The 18,935-nt window shown below is 42.8% G+C and overlaps 1 protein-coding gene across 1 annotated transcript in view; it reads right to left on the bottom strand.

The window, feature by feature from the left end:
• Positions 1 to 893: 893 nt before the first annotated feature.
• The window catches only part of LOC127449040 (jupiter microtubule associated homolog 1-like), a 34,519-nt gene continuing 16,477 nt past the window's right edge, over positions 894 to 18,935 (bottom strand). The window contains exons 3-5 of the mRNA XM_051712139.1: positions 1,438 to 1,547; positions 1,247 to 1,274; positions 894 to 1,039 (exon numbers count right to left, since the gene is read on the bottom strand). Of these exons, the coding sequence (XP_051568099.1) occupies positions 894 to 1,039; positions 1,247 to 1,274; positions 1,438 to 1,547 (284 nt within the window). The remainder of the gene's footprint in view (positions 1,040 to 1,246; positions 1,275 to 1,437; positions 1,548 to 18,935) is intronic.

Consider the following 18,935-nt stretch of genomic DNA (forward strand, 5'->3'; position numbering starts at 1 on the left):
GTAAAATAAAAAAATAAATGAATGAATAAATAAAACTGGTAAGATATTTAGGTTAGATGACATCTATTATACTAAGGTAAAAAAAAAAAAAAAAAAAAAAAAAAAAACCTATTCAGATTTAAACCTTTCTGCTTTATGCAGGTACACTTAAAAAAGTAATGTCCTGTTTCCATCTGCCTCGAAAACCCAAGTTATCATGTTGGCATTTGTTAGTAATGTTTCATTATTTAATTATATTATAAAATTAAATGTTTAATTATTCATTATTTTGTGTTTGTGTGGTTGCACTTGCTAAATGTCTCATTGGGGATTAGAAAGGTATATCTATTACCTCATAGGTAAATAACATCCGCTAACAAAAATCTTTAAGTCAGTTTTATTTGTATCTACAAATGTTTAATTTTTTCCCCATTTGCAGTAATGGAATAATACAAATCAGCAGGCTTTGGTCAACACAAATCATTTTACAAAACTGAAGAGTAACAAAAGTTGAATTTCTTAGACATGGGTGCAATGAAGTTTCACCTTTTAATTTTGAAACTTGAATGGTATGTTTAAGTGAACAGCAAGGGCAAATTTTTGCAAATATGGTTTGTAGTATCTGACAGTAACAGTGCATACCAGGGATCTAATTTTCCTGTAAAGAGCAAATACATGTCTCAGGAAAGACAAAACAGCTTATTCTTTGTGAAGAAAACTCAAAGATATGCAGCACAGTTCTCTGACTAGATCTGACTTCTTTGTCAAGATCTGAAATCAGTCCTCTGTGGCTTATGTACTGTAGCTTTATGGACACAATTATAGAGTATGGGCACTGGCCACAGAACAGCACATTTACTCTGAGATGTTCAATTGAAATGGGCACAGATCTTATACTAAGTTCAGCCAAATCTTTAGCCTAAGATGAGAGAGGATTTGCCCCCTGGTGGGTTCCTACGGCCAGAGGGGATCCCAGCTGCAGGCTGCTCTGTTGCAGTGAGGAAAGGAGAAGCTGGTATCTCATTCTGTTCCTGAACAGGCTCAGGTTCTTCTTTGCTCTCTGTGGAAATAAGAATCCAAAGAAAAGTAAAATAACAATCAGAACTCACTCATTCACTTATTAATTCAGGGGGAAAAAACATAGGAGAGCAGTTGGATTTTAAGATGTAATTTGTACATTCACTTTCACGTTTACTGTAGGTTCTAAGTGTTGTTGGTGCACTTATGCACCCATATAAATGTATGAGGGAAGAGTCTAAACACTCACCAACATTGATTGTGTCTTGGTCACCTTTCTGTAAATAAATAAAAGCATATTCTAGGTGTCATCATTGGCAGAAGCAATACATTTTACAAAACACTGAACTAAATCTAATAAACTGAAGTCAGTTCAGATAAGAACTTTGAAGACACAAGTTTGTTTTTACCTAATAATGGCTGAAATTGTCCCCATCTCACCACAGGTATTTTGCTGTCAAGTGTGCTGTTGCTTTGGCTGACAAGTTGTGCATTAAATCTTCTAAGAGGGGCAGAGGGCTCTCCACACAGCACACCTGTAGGCTTCCCACCTTAAAAAACAAAGCAGAGTTGCAATGACATAACATAAAATTGATAAAATGTATGGCCCAGATTTTGTATTATTTATTTATTTATTTGTTATTATTTAATCTCAGTTTTAAGCATGTGATTGAAATAATTTGTATAGGATGCTTTTTATTTACATATGAATAAAAGGTACTGTCACACACAGCACTGAAGAGAGCTATACTGCAAACTACATGTTGCTCATGCTGGAAAAAAAATGCTATTGTTTCATATTAACAACTGTATGTGTACTTTATTTATTTATTTAATTTATTGTCACTTTGAGGACAGTTAAAGAGTACACACAAAAATAATGAACAATTGAGATTAAATGTGCAATTTGGAGCATAATAGTGCGCTCTTATCAGACAAATATAAGAACATATATTTCAACATTTTGATCGTCAATACGCTCCAAAAATTTAGCCATTTCTCTTCCTTAATTGAAATTAAATTTCATTGAGCCAACATAATTAGCTGGATTAGGTCAAATGAATGTACTATAGCAGTTTTAAAGGGTTAGTTCACCCCAAAATTAAAATTCTCTCATCATTACTCACCCTCATGCCATCCCATATGTGTATGACATTCTTTCATCTGCTGAACACAAAACTAAGATTTTTTGAAGAATATCTTAGCTCTGTAAGTCCATGCAATGCAAGTGAATGGGTGCCAACATTTTGACGTTCCAAAATTCACATAAGGGCAACATAAAAGTACTCCAGATAACTGGTGGTTTAATCCATGTCTTCTGAAGCGATATGATAGGTGGGGGTGAGAAACTGATCAATATTTAAGCCCTTTTTCCTTCACTTTCACTTTCTCCTTGTTCTGTTTTTGGTGATTCGCATTCTTCATGCATATCACCTTCTACTGTGCAGGGAGGAGAATTCATGATAAAAAAAAAATGACTTAAATATTGACTTGTTTCTCACCCACACCTATCATATCATGTCTGAACACATGGATTTAACCACTGGAGTCATATGGATTACTTTTATGCTCCCTTTATGTGGATTTTGGAGTTTAAAAACTTTGGCACCCATTCACTTGCATTGTATGGACCTACAGAGTTATTTCTCTAAAAATCTTCATTTGTGTTCTGCAGAAGAATGAAAGTCATACACATCTGCCAGGAGGGTGAGTAAATCATGAGAGAATTTTCATTTTTGGGTGAACTATCCCTTTAAATAACTTCATTAGGTTTATTAAACTTGAGTTTCTTATGTTTGTCAACTTAGTTTATTTTATTAATCATTAGTATATGCCATGAGGAAAGCGCAGTGAAACTTTTGCTCAGTCAATTTAATAGCAACTGCTTATAAACATAAACAGCACTCAAATCAAGTATCACATAAGAGTGAAAGTCTCTCCTCAACCTACTGACAAGTGCAATTATTTACAACAATGGTGACCCCACAAAACTCCAGCATAACAGACCACTGTTTTTAAATACAAATGTAACAGAACATTAAACATTAACAAATATCCTCCTATTCTCCTCTAGCTCAAAAATGCATAAAATAACACCTAATTTCAACACTTTTTCTCCCTATCCAGAAAAGAAGGCATGCTGGCCCTTGGCTTCTTGATGAAACTGAGCTGTGAAATGGTAGAGGTTAAAGGGATAGCTAACTATGAAAATTCTCTCATTATGTACCCACCCTCATGCCATCCCAGATGTGTATGAATTTATTTCTTCAGCAGAACTCAAGCAAAGACTTTTAGAAGAATATCTCAGCTCTGTAGGACCATTCAATGCAAGTGAATTGTGACCAAAAATTTTAAGCTTAAAACAAAATCACAAAATAAGCATAAATGTAGCCCATATTACTCCCATAGTTTAATCAGTGTCTTCTGAAGCGATCCAGTCGGTTTTGGGTGAGAACAAACCAAAATGTAACTCCTAAATCTTGAGTTGTCTCCTTGCCGATCATGATTTCAAGCTCCATTAAGGCCAGTTCACACTGCCCCAACAAACGCCAACAGACACCATCACTTCCAACATTCTAAAGTTGGCTGGTGTATTTAGAATGTTGAGAAACAAAACGTCTTGGTTATGTACATAACCTCGGTTCCCTGAGACGAAGGGAACAGGACATTGCATTTATTAACGCATATAGGGAGTGCCTTCTTACACGACCTAGTTGAAACCTCTCTACAATAATGGCAATATTCTAAAATTGGCTATGGTGTTTGAGCCCGGCCTCTTCTGTCCACTATAAAAACAGGTGCACAAACACCATTTCCTCAGAATTTCTGACTGAGAACAAGGAGCGCATCGCTCATACCTCAAGAACTCTGAGTCTTGTAGTGTGGCTAGCATTCGCAATGTCTCGTTCCCTTCGTCACAGGGAACTGAGGTTACATACATAACCGAGACTTTCCCTTATGACTCAGTACACTTGACATTGTGTTTATTAACGCATATGGGGAACAGAATCCCATCACTCCGCGCTATATGACATAACCTCCTAGAAAGGAAGCATGACCCTGCAGTCTCGTGGGTAAGAGTATGCCGCAGTGAGTGACCCTTATGTTGGGCCTGGAGGTGAGCACTCAGGACAAATATATGAACTATAGTCATATAGTATGATTTAACTCCTTCACGAACCCTGTCGGGAAGGGAGTTTATTTGTAATGTAAGTGCTTGTAACTTACTGTAAATTACAACGGCCTAATGCTGGTGGTTGTGTAAAAGATGGGGAGCTCATCCTAAAAGGGAGGTAAAACCTTGCGAATGTGTTTTGTGAGGACCATCCTGCTGTAAAACATATGTCCTGTAAGGAAACACCATTCGTTCATGCCCATGAGGAGGCCATGCCTCTAGCTGAATGTGCTTTAACACCAATTGGGCAAGTCTTACCCTGTGACTCAATCACTTCCTTTTGTTTCTTTGCTTGGTTATTGATGTTCCTAGCCAGTTGCTGCCATAAGTCTGCTCTAGTTCTAAGTACTAAACTTTGAAAGCCTTTTGGATTGTTTTTTCCCTGTGTTTATTTTTGCTGTTTTTTGGTCTCTTTTTCCTGAGTTCTTTGGAGATTATTTTTTCCTCCTTTTGGATCCTTTTTGGACTAAAGATTTTTCTGCTTTGTGGTTGTCAGTAAGAAATTGCTTTTTGTACCCTTTGGGTTCAACTCCCTTCTGTGGCTCAGTGGTGGAAATTAAGACTCTTGCACCAGAGACCCAAGTTCAAATCCTGGCTCTGACAGAATAACCAAGCAAACATTATGAACCCAGAGATGCCTAATGCTCAAGAACTCCTGGCCACAATTGCTCAGCAGGAGTCCACAATCCAATGCCATGAGTCAGCACTAATTCATCAGGAGACTGTGATGGCTAAACACTCACAAGCGCTGTCTGATCTCATGATTTCTGTCCGTCAGATCCTGGACCGGCTGCCCTCTACTGCTGCCTCGGTACCCCTTCCGGATTCTCGATTGCTCTCTCCTCTGATTGAACCTCGCCTACCTCCACCACAACATTTCTCAGGTGACCCCAGTGCATGTGATGTGTTCCTGACTCAATGCTCTCTCACATTTGAATTACAACCATCTTCCTTCCCCTCAGATCGGGCCAAGATCGCATATGTTATCACCCTCCTTTCTGGCAAGGCTCTTTCTTGGGCAACAGTGGTCTGGAAGGCACAGGCACCCTTCTGTTCAAGTTATTCTGTGTTTGAAAAGGAGTTCAAGCGAGTCTTTGACCACCTCCTCAGTGGCCGGCAAGCCTCTAAGAGACTTCTCACCCTCCGACAAGGTAATGGCAGCGCGGCTGAATATGCCATACAGTTTCGGACAGTTGCAGCAGGAAGCGGCTGGAACGACAAGGCCCTCATGGTGTGTTTCCTGAATGGTCTGTCTGAGCCAATCAAGGATGATATGGCTACCAGAGAACCTGCTCGTGATCTCGAGACCCTCATGGATCAAGCAATCCGGCTGGATAATCGCCTGAGGGAGAGAAGACTGAACCGGCCATCTGTTTCCACATTGTCTGCCAGTCCAGCACTTGCTCAAATGCTACCAGTGCCCCACGAGTCCTCGGAAACCATGCAATTGTGAAGGACTAGGCTTTCCCCATCAGAACGAGACTGTCGCATGAGAGAGCGCTGTTGTCTATATTGTGGATCATATGGTCATTTTCGCTCCGCCTGCCCCGAGCTTTCGGGAAACGCCCAGTCCCGTTCTGGTGCTGCCGGGAATTTCATGGATATTTCCTATGCCAAAAGTCTCCAGATTCCTATTAATTCCCTTCCTGCCCCCCTAACTGCGACAGCCTTGGATGGAAGACCGTTAGCTCCAGGGAAAATAACCCACCTCACCTCTCTCCTTTGTCTCGTCACTTACCAGCACCAGGAGAGAATGTGCTTTCACCTTATAAAGACTCCAGAGTTCCCTATTATCCTCGGTCACCCCTGGCTCCTCCAGCATAACCCACACTTTGACTGGTCCACTAGCGCTGTTCTCAGTTGAGGTCCCACCTGTCAGACTACATGCTTGGCCCAGAACTCCCCTGATCTTGTTCTCGAGTCCCAAGAAGCCCTAGATCTGTCTCAAGTCCCTGCTCAGTACCACCACCTCAAAGCAGTGTTCAGCAAAAGGAAGGCCACCTCCTTACCTCCTCATCGCCCCTATGATTGCGCCATTGAGCTGCTCCCAGGAACCTGTCCCCCCAGAGGTCGTATATTCTCTTTGTCTCCCCCCGAACGAACTGCTATGGACAAATACATTAACGAATCCCTTGCAGCAGGTATCATCCAACCATCCACTTCCCCTGCTGGAGCTGGATTTTTTTCGTTGGGAAGAAGGATGGCGGACTCCGGCCATGTATTGATTACAGGGGCCTTAATAAGATCACTATTCGAAACTGCTATCCCTTGCCGCTAATGGCCACTGCTTTCGAAATTCTGCAAGAAGCCTCCATCTTCACTAAGCTTGACTTGCGCAATGCCTACCATCTCGTGCGCATCAGACAAGGAGATGAATGGAAGACCGACTTCAACACGCCCACTGGGCACTATGAATATTTAGTTATGCCCTTCGGTCTCACTAATGCTCCTGCAGTATTTCAAGTTCTCATCAATGATGTTCTCAGAGACATTCTCAACCAATTTGTGTTTGTCTTCTTAGATGATATCCTCATCTTCAAGTTCCCTCCAAGAGCATGTAAAACACATCAGCAAGGTTCTCATACATCTTCTTGATAATCATCTTTATGTTAAACCTGAGAAATGTGAGTTCCATGTGACTAAAGTTCAGTGCCTGGGGTTCATTATCAAGCCTGGCCAGATACAAATGGACCCTCAAAAGGTTCAAGCAGTCGTGGATTGGCCCTCCCCCTCGTCGGTAAAGGAAGTACAGCGTTTCCTTGGCTTTGCCAATTTTTATCGCAAGTTCATCCGGAACTTCAGTACTGTGGCGGCTCCTTTATCTGCCCTCATCAAGGGGAACACAACCAGCTTTAATTGGGGACATGAAGCAGAGTTGGCCTTCAGCAAACTCAAAAGCCATTTTACCTCTGCACCTATTCTCATTCTCCCTAACCCAGATAAACCCTTCATTGTGGAAGTCGATGCTTCAGATGTAGGGGTTGGAGCTATGCTGTCCCAAAGGCGGGAGGACAACAAGTTGCATCCATGTGCATTCCTTTCCCACCGCCTTACACCGACTGAGATGAACTATCATGTAGGGGATCGAGAGTTACTGGCAGTTAAGCTAGCGCTTGAAGAGTGGAGGCATTGGCTTGAGGGGGCCAAACACCCATTCCAAGTATTCACGGACCACAAAAATCTGGAATACATTCAGCAGGCAAAGTGACTCAACCCCCGCCAGGCACGTTGGTCCTTATTCTTCAACCGATTCAAGTTCATTTTATCCTACCGCCCCGGCTCTAAGAACCTAAAACCTGATGCTTTGTCCCGAGTATATGTAAACACTCCTCAGGAAGATTCTATTGCATCGATTATCCCCAGTTCCAAGATAATAGCTCCTATCAGGTGGGATCTGGAAAATACTGTAAAACAAGCCAAAGCCCGAGAACCTGACCCAGGAGGGGGGCCAACCCACTGCCTGTTTGTCCCTAAAGCTGTCCGCTCCCAGATCCTCCAGTGGGGACACTCCTCTCGTCTCACTTGTCATCCTGGTACCTCTCGCACTCTTGAGTTCCTCCAAAGACGATTTTGGTGGCCAACTATCAAGGAGGATGTGACAACATTTGTAAACGCATGTCCCACGTGCAACCAAAGTAAGGTCCCTCATCGTTCTCCTCAGGGGCTATTGCATCCTCTCTCCATACCTCATAGACCTCGGTCTCATCTTTCCATGGATTTTATCACTGGACTTCCACTATCACAAGGCAACACCAAACAGTTTGTTAAACGTTGCCGCCAGACATGGAAAAAAGCCCGACTCAAGCTCTTGAAGGTCTCTCAGCAGTATCAGCACCAGGCCAATCGCAGACGCAGACCTGCTCCCACTCTGCGCCCCGGCCAAAGAGTCTGGCTTTCCACTAAGAACATTCCCTTGCGGGTGGAATCCCGTAAACTTTCCCAGAGGTTCACTGGCCCCTTCAAGATTGCCAGGAAAATAAACCCAGTTACTTATCGTTTATACTTGCCTAAGTCTTTGAAGATAAATCCCACTTTTCATGTCTCACTGTTAAAACCTGTTTTGTCTTCTTCTTTTCTTGCGACAGGTAAACCTCCCCCTCCTTGTTTCATTGGTGGCCAGCCAGCTTACACAATCCACAGAATACTGGATGCCCATCGAGTACATGGGTCTTGTGGACTGGGAAGGCTATGGACCTGAGGAGCGCTCCTGGGTTCCTGCCAAGGACATCTTGGACCCCAAACTAATTCAAGAATTTCATGCTCGCAAGTCCATTCGTCCGGGAGGGAATGTCAGGAGCCGTTCCTAGAGGGAGGGGTCCTGTCAGAGTTTTTGCTTTAATGTTAGATTTTGGCCACTAGAGGTCCCTATGGTACTCATGTCTATCTTGTGCCTCTTGTAATCAGTGCCATTGTTTTCACATGTGCCTCGTTCTGGGCTGTCTTCCTTTTGTTTCTTTGCTTGGTTATTGATGTTCCTAGCCAGTTGCTGCCGTAAGTCTGCTCTAGTTCTAAGTACTAAACTTTGAAAGCCTCTTGGATTGTTTTTTCCCTGTGTTTATTTTTGCTGTTTTTTGGTGTCTTTTTCCTGAGTTCTTTGGAGATTATTTTTTCCTCCTTTTGGATCCTTATTGGACTAAAGATTTTTCTGTTTTGTGGTTGTCAGTAAGAAATTGCTTTTTGTACCCTTTTTGCTATTTTAGTTAATAAACTCTTCTGAGTTCATTTAAGAATGCGTCTGACTATTGGGTTTAACTCCTTTCTGTGGCTCAGTGGTGGAAATTAAGACTCTTGTGCCAGAGACCCAAGTTTGAGTCCTGGCTCTGACAGATAGTATGGGAAGATTTTTGGATAATCTTTATTGGATGAAAAGAGAACAAAAACTGTATAAAAAAGGCATGTTCTAAAGTGTAATTTTAGATGCTCCATGGACCACCTCGGCTTGTTACTCTGTAATAAAAGTCTATTTTTGGAATCAGAATTTTGCGCCTCCGAGAAATCTTTGACTCGACTGTGTTTCGATGGTGGTTTTGGGGAATGTGCCATGACACTCGTAACAATGGTGCGTCTTCGGGTGAAACCGTGGAAGACAAAACGCCATTGAAATAGGGTGGCCGGTGTGCAAATTGGATCGTATAACCATGTTTGTTCATTTTTTGCACCCATTCTGAAATACCCGTTAGGGCTCGCCATGTGTCCACATAACAGGACAGAGGGCAATTCGGTTTGTTTACCGTATGATATAATGCGTCGCTCATGATAGAGAAGCGGTTGAGCATAATGTGTGTGCTTTGAAGAGGAAAAAGGGCTCTTTATTGAGAATGTGTGAGCATCTCGTGCATTTGCAACTAATGCTGTATTCTTTTTTGCACTTATTGCATTTTCTATTGCATTTATTTGAGTGCAAGACAAAGAAAAAACATTTTGAACAATATTGTGAACAACAATATTCCTTTCCTGGCAAACAGTTGTGGGGAGATGGGGAACAATGCTTTGTGTCTCCAACCAAGCCTTTTTTGGAGCAGACCTGGAGGGAACCGTGGGCTCTGCTTTCCACTTCAAAGGGTTGTGCGTCAGGTGCGCTTTTGCTGCATATACTGATATGCAGGTGCCAGTGAGGCAGCAGGTATGGGACTTTTAGTCAGGCGCTGGCTCGAAACTTGAGCGAGGGCGATCCGGCTGTGATGTACTCCATTTGGGCATAAAGTGTCTCATAGCCTGTGACTGCTGCTGAATCGTGACATAATGCTCAGCAAACTTATTCACAGAGCTGCTAAAGAGGCCAGCTGGAGACACTGGAGCATCCAACAGAGTGGCTTTTTATATCAATCCATAACTGCCAGTTTGCCCATGGACTTGCCAATGGCCTGCGCAGTGACTTTAATGGTATGCAGCGCTAAGTCTGTAGCTCTTTGAATGTTTCTGGATCGAAGCCGTGCTCATTCATTTGCCTGCTCTGAGAGGATACACAAACCCAGCCGAAGCGCTGCGGGGAATCAAGGTGCTGAGACCTGTTCACCCGCGAAGCGTCAATTGGCAAGGCATTGTGATGTTCGCCGGAGCACTGCAGGGGAGCGGAAAGTCTTCCCGCGAAGATTCTGCCAGCTGACTCGTGTATATCGATGGTGAAGGTAAAGGGCTTCTAGAAAAGAGATGATCGTTGTCTTGAATTAAGAAATTCTGAGGAAATGCTGTTTGTGCACCTGTTTTTATAGTGGACAGTTTCGCACCAAAACAGACGGGGCTCAAACACCATAGCCAATATTAGAATATTGCCATTATTGTAGAGAGGTTTCAAATAGGTTGTGTAAGAAGGCACTCCAGATATGCATTAATAAACACAATGTCAATTGTACTGAGTCGTAAGGGAACTGTCATGTTCACACTGATTAAAAAAACACAGACAAACTTGCGTCTTTGCGTGTAGTTGTTCACCTTTGAAGACAACTGACAAGGAAGAGGTTGCGAATGAAGCCAAACATACGTGATTTAATATATAAATATTTTATGCAGTTGATTAAACATGTTCAGCATGTAGAGACATGAGGTTCCCTATTTGTCACTCACTCGACGTTGTGTTGATGTAGTGACACTAGGGGTCACTCTTGGGAGCCCGAGACACCTCTGGTCTTTGATAAAAGGCCAATGACATACGGGTATAAAAGGAGCTGGTATGCAACCACTCATTCAGATTTTCTCTTTGGAGCCGAACGGTCATGCTCACTGAGCTGAATTCCCACAACTGTTCATTCACCTCTGCTGGATCTGACGGCGCATTTCAGCGTCATTTCAGTGGACGGTTGCGGCCAATCTTGGACCTGTGAGTACTGAACCGGGCTTTACACAGACTCCCGTCCTAGATGCTGACGCAAAGACGCATTCTAGCGAGTGTCCAGCATCAAGCCTCGAGTTGCTGGCAATTCTGCTCACCCTGCGGAGGTTCTGGCCGTTAATCCAGGGCAAGCACATGTTAGTTCAGACAGACAACACGGCAATGGTAGCATATGTCAAATGTCAAGGCGGTCTGCGCTCCCGTTGTATGTCACAACTCGCCTGCCATCTCCTCCTCTGGAATCAGCAGCATCTCAAGTCGCTGTGAGCCACTCACATCCCGGGCGACCTTAACACTGCAGCAGACGCGCTGTCATGGCAGGTTACCCTCAGGGGAGAGTGGAGACTCCACCCTCAGGTGGTCCAGCTGATCTGGAGTCGATTCGGACAGGCACAAGTAGACCTGTTCGCCTCCCAGGAATCCTCTCACTGCCTGCTCTGGTACGCCCTGACCGAGGCACCTCTCTGTATAGACCCGCGGTGGTAGACACGATCACTCAGGCTAGGACCCCACTACAAGGTGCCTGTATGCCTTTAAGTGGTGTCTGTTCGCTAAGTGGTGTTCTTCCCGACACGAAGACCCCCAGAGATGCACAGTCGGATCGGTGCTTTCCTTCCTGCAGGAGAGGTTGGAAGGGCGGCTGTCCCTCTCCACCTTGAAGGTGTATGTATTCGCTATAGCGGCACACCACGACACAGTGGACGGTAAGTCCTTAGGGAAGCACGACCTGATCATCAGGTTCCTGAGAGGCGCCAGGAGGTTGAATCCCTCCAGACTGCGCCTTGTTCCCTCATGGGACCTCTCTGTAGTTCTTCAGGGTCTACGTAGAGCCCCCTTTGAGCCCTTGCAGTCAGCTGAGCTTAAGGCACTCTCTTTGAAGACTGCCCTCCTGACTGCGCTCACTTCCATCAAGAGGGTAGGAGACCCACAAGCGTTCTCTGTCAGAGAAACGTGCCTGAAGTTCGGTCCGGGCTACTCTCATGTGATCCTGAGACCCCAACCGGGCTATGTGCCCAAGGTTCTCACGACCCCTTTTAGGGATCAGGTGGTAAACCTGCAAGCACTGCCCCAAGAGGAGGCAGACCCAGCCCTGACGTTGCTGTGACCGGTGCGCGCTTTACACATCTATTTGGATCGCACGCAGAGCTTTAGAGTCTCCGAGCAGCTCTTTGTCTGCTTTGGTGGACAGCGGAAAGGAAGCGCTGTCTCCAAGCGGAGGATTGCCCACTGGCTCATTGATGCCATAACAATGGCATATCACGCCCAGGACGTGCCTCCCCGGCAGGGCTACGAGCCCATTCTACCAGGGATGTAGCGGCCTCCTGGGCCTTGACCAGTGGCGCCTCTCTAACAGACATTTGCAGAGCAGGGGGCTGGGCAACACCCAACACCTTTGCGAGGTTCTACAATCTCTGGGTGGAACCGGTTTTGTCCCGTGTAGTGGCACGCACAAGCAGGTAAGTCCAGGACAGCTGGCTGGGTGTATCGCTTGCATAGCGCCTTTCACCTCCCCTGAGTTGAAGACGTGCGTCGTTGACTCCCAGTAGTGTTCACAAACTTTGTTCCCTGGTTGATTTCCTCCGAGCCCTGTGGCAGACGAGTTTGCGGAGAAACTCACTGCTGGCTCAGTACACATGCTAACTAAGCCCTGTACTGGGGTAGGTGCTCCGCATGTGGTGGTTCCCCGTAGGTAACCCCATGCGACGTATATCTTCTGTTAATTCGTTTCCCTGTTGGTAAACTGCGTCTTCCTTCGGCAGAGGCCCCTCTGCCCCAGTCTCCATGCTTGTAGAAACTCCTCCCCTGCAGGGTAGGACCTACCATGGGACTTCTCCACATGACATACTTCCGACAAAGCTCAGCAAGACCATGTGACGTATTTCCACTCAAATCCCCCCCCCCCGGGTGGGGTGTGGTCTCCACGGTGTCTTCCCCTTGGGAGTGACACCCCCCCGACTTAGATCTGGTGGCCCCATTCGGTTAATTCCTTTTTTTGGGGGGGAGAGGAAAAAAAGAGGATAAGAGGCCATGACTGGGCTGGCCTGTCTCTATCTTTTGGGCAGTCAACTTGTCCCCAAAGGGCTGTTCGACACTCATAACAGTGTTGGGGGAGGTTACGTGTCGGCCTGGTGCGCTGGGTACGAGGCGCACAGTGGTCTGCCCATCACACACCACCAGTTCATGTCACACAGTTCAGCCAGTTGCGGCGTTTTGTATAGGGACCCCTTGTGTCGCTACATCGACACAACGTCAAGTGAGTGACAGATAGGGAACGTCCTGGTTACTTGCGTAACCTCCGTTCCCTGATGGAGGGAACGAGACATTATGTCCCTCCTGCCACAACGCTGGACTACCTGCTGAAATGGCCGGGACCTTGTCTCGGCTCCTCAGCACAAAACCTGAATGAGTGGTTGCATACCAGCTCCTTTTATACCCTTATGTCTGGGGGAGTGGTATGCAAATACGTTCTGCTTTTCCTATCTGATCCTAAAACTTCTGTGCCTCATCTGATAGATATTATTAAATCCTTTGGACAGTTTTCAGTGTACAAGTATGTTTCTAAATCCATACCTCTGCCTGTGGGAAACCTTAGAAATAGTGTATTTAAAAGGACTTCCTTCCCATTTAGATGGCCTGATAATGGTTTTGTATATTTGGTTATTAATATAACCCCTACATTTAGTGAAATGTTCAAAGCTAACTTTACCCCACTGCTTGATAAAATTCATGACGATTTGAATAAGTGGATGACTCTCCCTCTATCCTGGTTGGGGAGAATTGCTGTGATTAAAATGTATGTCTTACCACGCTTATTGTACCCACTTCAAATTATACCAATTTTATTACCAAACAAGGTCATAAAACAGCTTAATGGGTGGCTGAGTTCATTTATCTGGAGCAAAAGAAAGCCCAAATTAAAATTTATGAACTTCAGCTTTCTGGGTCTGAGGGTGGCTTGGATGTCCCGAATGTTAAGTGGTACCAGCTTGTTTGCCAGCTCAAATTCATTGCTGAATGATTTAACGAAGATCCTAAATCAATCTGGTTTGATCTTGAATCATCTCACTCTTCTTGTCCATTACAGCATTTGTTATTTATTCGCAACCTCAAAATGGTTAAGGCTTTATGTAATAGTCCCATCGTATATATAACTCTCAAACCTTGTTTATCATCCAGAAATTAGAAGGAAGGGTTAACACAACCTCCCTCCTCACCCCAATTCACAACAATCCAAAATTCTCGCTAGGCATCACAGACCATGGATTTAAAACTGGCATGCCATTGGTATACGCAGATTCCATGATCTATTTGAGGAAGGATTGTTGATGTCTTTTGAGGAATTAGCTACAAAATATCACTTTACCAGGCAAGACTTCTTTCGATTTCTCCAAATTAGGGATTATATATTCAAAAAAATCATCTCTCACCTCTAGCATCTCACTAACAGAAGTAGAAAAGATCATCTTGAACCAACCCATGCAAAAGCAAATAACTAATTTCTATAAAGTCGTGTGTTCCTATAGTGTACAGGTGCATCTCAATAAATTAGAATGTCGTGGAAAAGTTCATTTATTTCAGTAATTCAACTCAAATTGTGAAACTCGTGTATTAAATAAATTCAGTGCACACAGACTGAAGTAGTTTAAGTCTTTGGTTCTTTAAATTGTGATGATTTTGGCTCACATTTAACAAAAACCCACCAATTCACTATCTCAAAAAATTAGAATACATCATAAGACCAATAAAAAAAACATTTTTAGTGAATTGTTGGCCTTCTGGAAAGTATGTTCATTTACTGTATATGTACTCAATACTTGGTAGGGGCTCCTTTTGCTTTAATTACTGCCTCAATTCGGCGTGGCATGGAGGTGATCAGTTTGTGGCACTGCTGAGGTGGTATGGAAGCCCAGGTTTCTTTAACAGTGGCCTTCAGCTCATCTGCATTTTTTGGTCTCTTGTTTCTCATTTTCCTCTTGACAATACCCCATAGATTCTCTATGGGGTTCAGGTCTGGTGAGTTTGCTGGCCAGTCAAGCACACCAACACCATGGTCATTTAACCAGCTTTTGGTGCTTTTGGCAGTGTGGGCAGGTGCCAAATCCTGCTGGAAAATGAAATCAGCATCTTTAAAAAGCTGGTCAGCAGAAGGAAGCATGAAGTGCTCTAAAATTTCTTGGTAAATGGGTGCAGTGACTTTGGTTTTCAAAAAAAACAATGACCCAACACCAGCAGATGACACTGCACCCCAAATCATCACAGACTGTGGAAACTTAACACTGGACTTCAAGCAACTTGTGCTATGAGCTTCTGCACCCTTCTTCCAGACTCTAGGACCTTGGTTTCCAAATGAAATACAAAACTTGCTCTCATCTGAAAAGAGGACTTTGGAACACTGGGCAACAGTCCAGTTCTTCTTCTCCTTAGCCCAGGTAAGACGCCTCTGACATTGTCTGTGGTTCAGGAGTGGCTTAACAAGAGGAATACGACAACTGTAGTCAAATTCCTTGACATGTCTGTGTGTGGTGGCTCTTGATGCCTTGACCCCAGCCTCAGTCCATTCCTTGTGAAGTTCACCCAAATTCTTGAATCGATTTTGCTTGACAATCATAAGGCTGCGGTTCTCTTGGTTGGTTGTGCATCTTTTACTTCCACACTTTTTCCTTCCACTCAACTTTCTGTTAACATGCTTGGATACAGCACTCTGTGAACAGCCAGCTTCTTTGGCAATGAATGTTTGTGGCTTACCCTCCTTGTGAAGGGTGTCAATGATTGTCTTCTGGACAACTGTCAGATCAGCAGTCTTCCCCATGATTGTGTAGCCTAGTGAACCAGACTGAGAGACCATTTTGAAGGCTCAGGAAACCTTTGCAGGTGTTTTGAGTTGATTAGCTGATTGGCATGTCACCATATTCTAATTTTTTGAGATAGTGAATTGGTGGGTTTTTGTTAAATGTGAGCCAAAATCATCACAATTAAAAGAACCAAAGACTTAAACTACTTCAGTCTGTGTGCATTGAATTTATTTAATACACGAGTTTCACAATTTGAGTTGAATTACTGAAATAAATGAACTTTTCCACGACATTCTAATTTATTGAGATGCACCTGTAGCTAATACACAGGATCTTAGACTGGTATGGGAGAGAGAGTTCAGGTTGGACATCACAGATGATAAAGGGGAAATGGTGTGGATTCAGGCAAAAAAAAAAATCTCAAGATGTAACAGAGCAAGAGCTATTCAGCTTAAGGATATACATCACACCATATATCAGACACAAACTTAACAAACTCCCCGCTCTGCCTTAAATGTAAGAGAGGTGGGGGATTACATTCACTATATATGGGACTGTCACGTAATTAAAGATTATTGGTTAGAAGTCGTGCAGGTTATAGGTAAAACTTTGGGTCTGAAACTTGGGCTGGACCCTTTGACATTGACACTAGGCCTCCCTTGCAGATGGCTAACTAATAAATATGCCACCAGATTATTTGATATTTTGTGTTTTGCTGCTAGAAAAAACATTGTGTTATCTTGGATTAGTGATAAGGCACCTTCTTTAAAAGTTTTATATAATATTGCATAAGAAACTATTACTATGGAGTTTGACATTTATAGTACATTCATCTTCAAATACTTTGTGTCTGGACACCATTTCTTGAACATGTTGACAGTCTTTCTGGTAACATATTGTGGTTTGGCATGTCACAATAGAAATTACTGTACTCAATTCATTCTTCATACTCCCCTTTATCAGTTTTTATTTTTCATTTTTTTCTGTATGTGTACGCATGTATTCCTCACCTCTAATTGGTATGGCTTTGTATCTCCCTTCCTGATTATTTTTTATTATAATTTTATAATAAATAAAATTGTTTAAATTGTTATTAAAAGAAGAAGTCAATAAAAAAAATATTTCTAAAAAAAAAGAAAAGAAAACCCAGCCACTGGGTAAGGGACGTTAAGTGACCAAGGTACCATGAAATCTCCCTTCCCCACCACAGCTTCACACTCCCTAGTGGCCATCCCAACAGTCTCCAATGACCCTACCCTAAACTTCCAACTGCTATTCCCTCAACCACACAGAACACATATGGACTTTCTTTTTTTAAAAAGAACTGAAACAATGCAAAGTAAGCTGCCATGGTACATCTTGGTAAGAATGTCACAGAAAAGACTCTGAACATGAATCATTAGAAAAACAAGAGCTTGTTATTAAGTTATTTGCTGGTCTCACGGCAGCTCTCTGGTTTTTCTGTTGTATTAACAGCAGTGTTGGGGGTAACGCACTACAGGTAACGCGTGTTACGTAATCAGATTACTTTTTCAAGTAACGAGTAAAGTAACACGATCTCTTTTTATTTTAGACCATAATATCTGAGTTACTTTTTAAATAATGTAACATGTTGCTTTTGTACACCTCTACTTTCCCTGTATCACGAGAAATCAGGAGTAAAAGTGTGCAAACTTCAGGGAGGAGACGTAGTGCATGATGGGCATTGTAGTTCTATAGAGTGTGAGGCCAGAGACTATTTAGCAGAGACGAGTCACTTCTATTTAAATGAATGGGAGAAATTGGAACGCCCAACCAAGAAGCTCTAGCACCCAACAGTCAATGGATGTAGAAAGGAAGTCCCGCCTTGCAGGTAAAAAGAGCCAATCACCTTTTAGATACAGACATCACCTGTCAATCAACTTGCTAACACGCATGTGCATTAGCTATACAAGCCAGGAAAATTGCGTGTTTTAGCATTATGAGGTCAACATTTGGTTGAGTAAAAAGCAGTTGATTCATGTGTTAATCCACACTGCATTAAAAAAAAAAAAAAAAAAAAAGTAAACAGTAAACGCATTTAGGCAGAGGGATTATAAGACAAGTCTTCCACTGGCTACAACATGATACACAGGGTGAAATACTCACTCAATTTACTGACTTGTGCAGCTGAAATGCTCCATGTTACAGCTCCCCATAACTGGGAGAATGGCATGAGAAAACTGACTCTGGATCAGTGACTCCGAGCAACGTTCTACGTCGATTGTATGCGCAGAGAAAATGTAAAAAGATACCAACATTTCAGCAGTCGGAACTAATTCCAGTGAAATGTTGTAACGCTGTTGCTGACAATGACAAAGATGAAGACGATGATGATGTGAAGAACCCAAGTGCATTTATTTACATAAATGATAACCAAAACCGTGAATCCAAAACAAAATGACTTTACTTCATTACACAAAACAATGTTACATTAACAATACCTGACAAGAGACAATGGCAAACATTAGGGCTTAAATACACAGACATGGGTAACAAGACAACCAATGAACAGACAGAACTATAAACAAGATAACAAGACTAATAAACTAAACCAATGACAAACTAGAACTGATAACGAGTTAACTAGACAATAAACCAATGAAAACAAGACACATGAACATGGAGGGAAACATGAAATCACATGACCAGGGGACCACATGACAAGATCACATGACAGGAACAAACATGGAATGGAACAAAACCCATACAACCTTGACAAATGTATTGATTCTCGATGCAAAAACTAATACTGACTAATTTGTTAATTGGGTAAACATTGTTTCAAGTTCAAGTAATTATTCAAGAAAAGAAAACAGTCAGTAATAAAATAAGAACAAAGAAAAAAGAAAAAAGAAAACAGTGCTTAAAATTTCTAACAGTAGTATCAAGTATCCAAATAAACATTCTTACAATCTCATGGATTACATGTCTTCACTGAATGATTATAATACATTCATATTTTATTTTAAAGCTACTAAAGTTATCCAGCCAAGAGCAATTAATGTTTTTCTTGTTATTGTTGTTAATATTAATGACACAGACAGTAGCAGGTCTATCAGGCTGCGTTTACACTGCAAGTCCTCATGTACAGGTCTGATATTTTGATACAAATCCCCTTTAT

The sequence above is a fragment of the Myxocyprinus asiaticus genome, chromosome 12 (genome assembly GCF_019703515.2).
Source record: "Myxocyprinus asiaticus isolate MX2 ecotype Aquarium Trade chromosome 12, UBuf_Myxa_2, whole genome shotgun sequence".
Taxonomy (NCBI): domain Eukaryota; kingdom Metazoa; phylum Chordata; class Actinopteri; order Cypriniformes; family Catostomidae; genus Myxocyprinus; species Myxocyprinus asiaticus.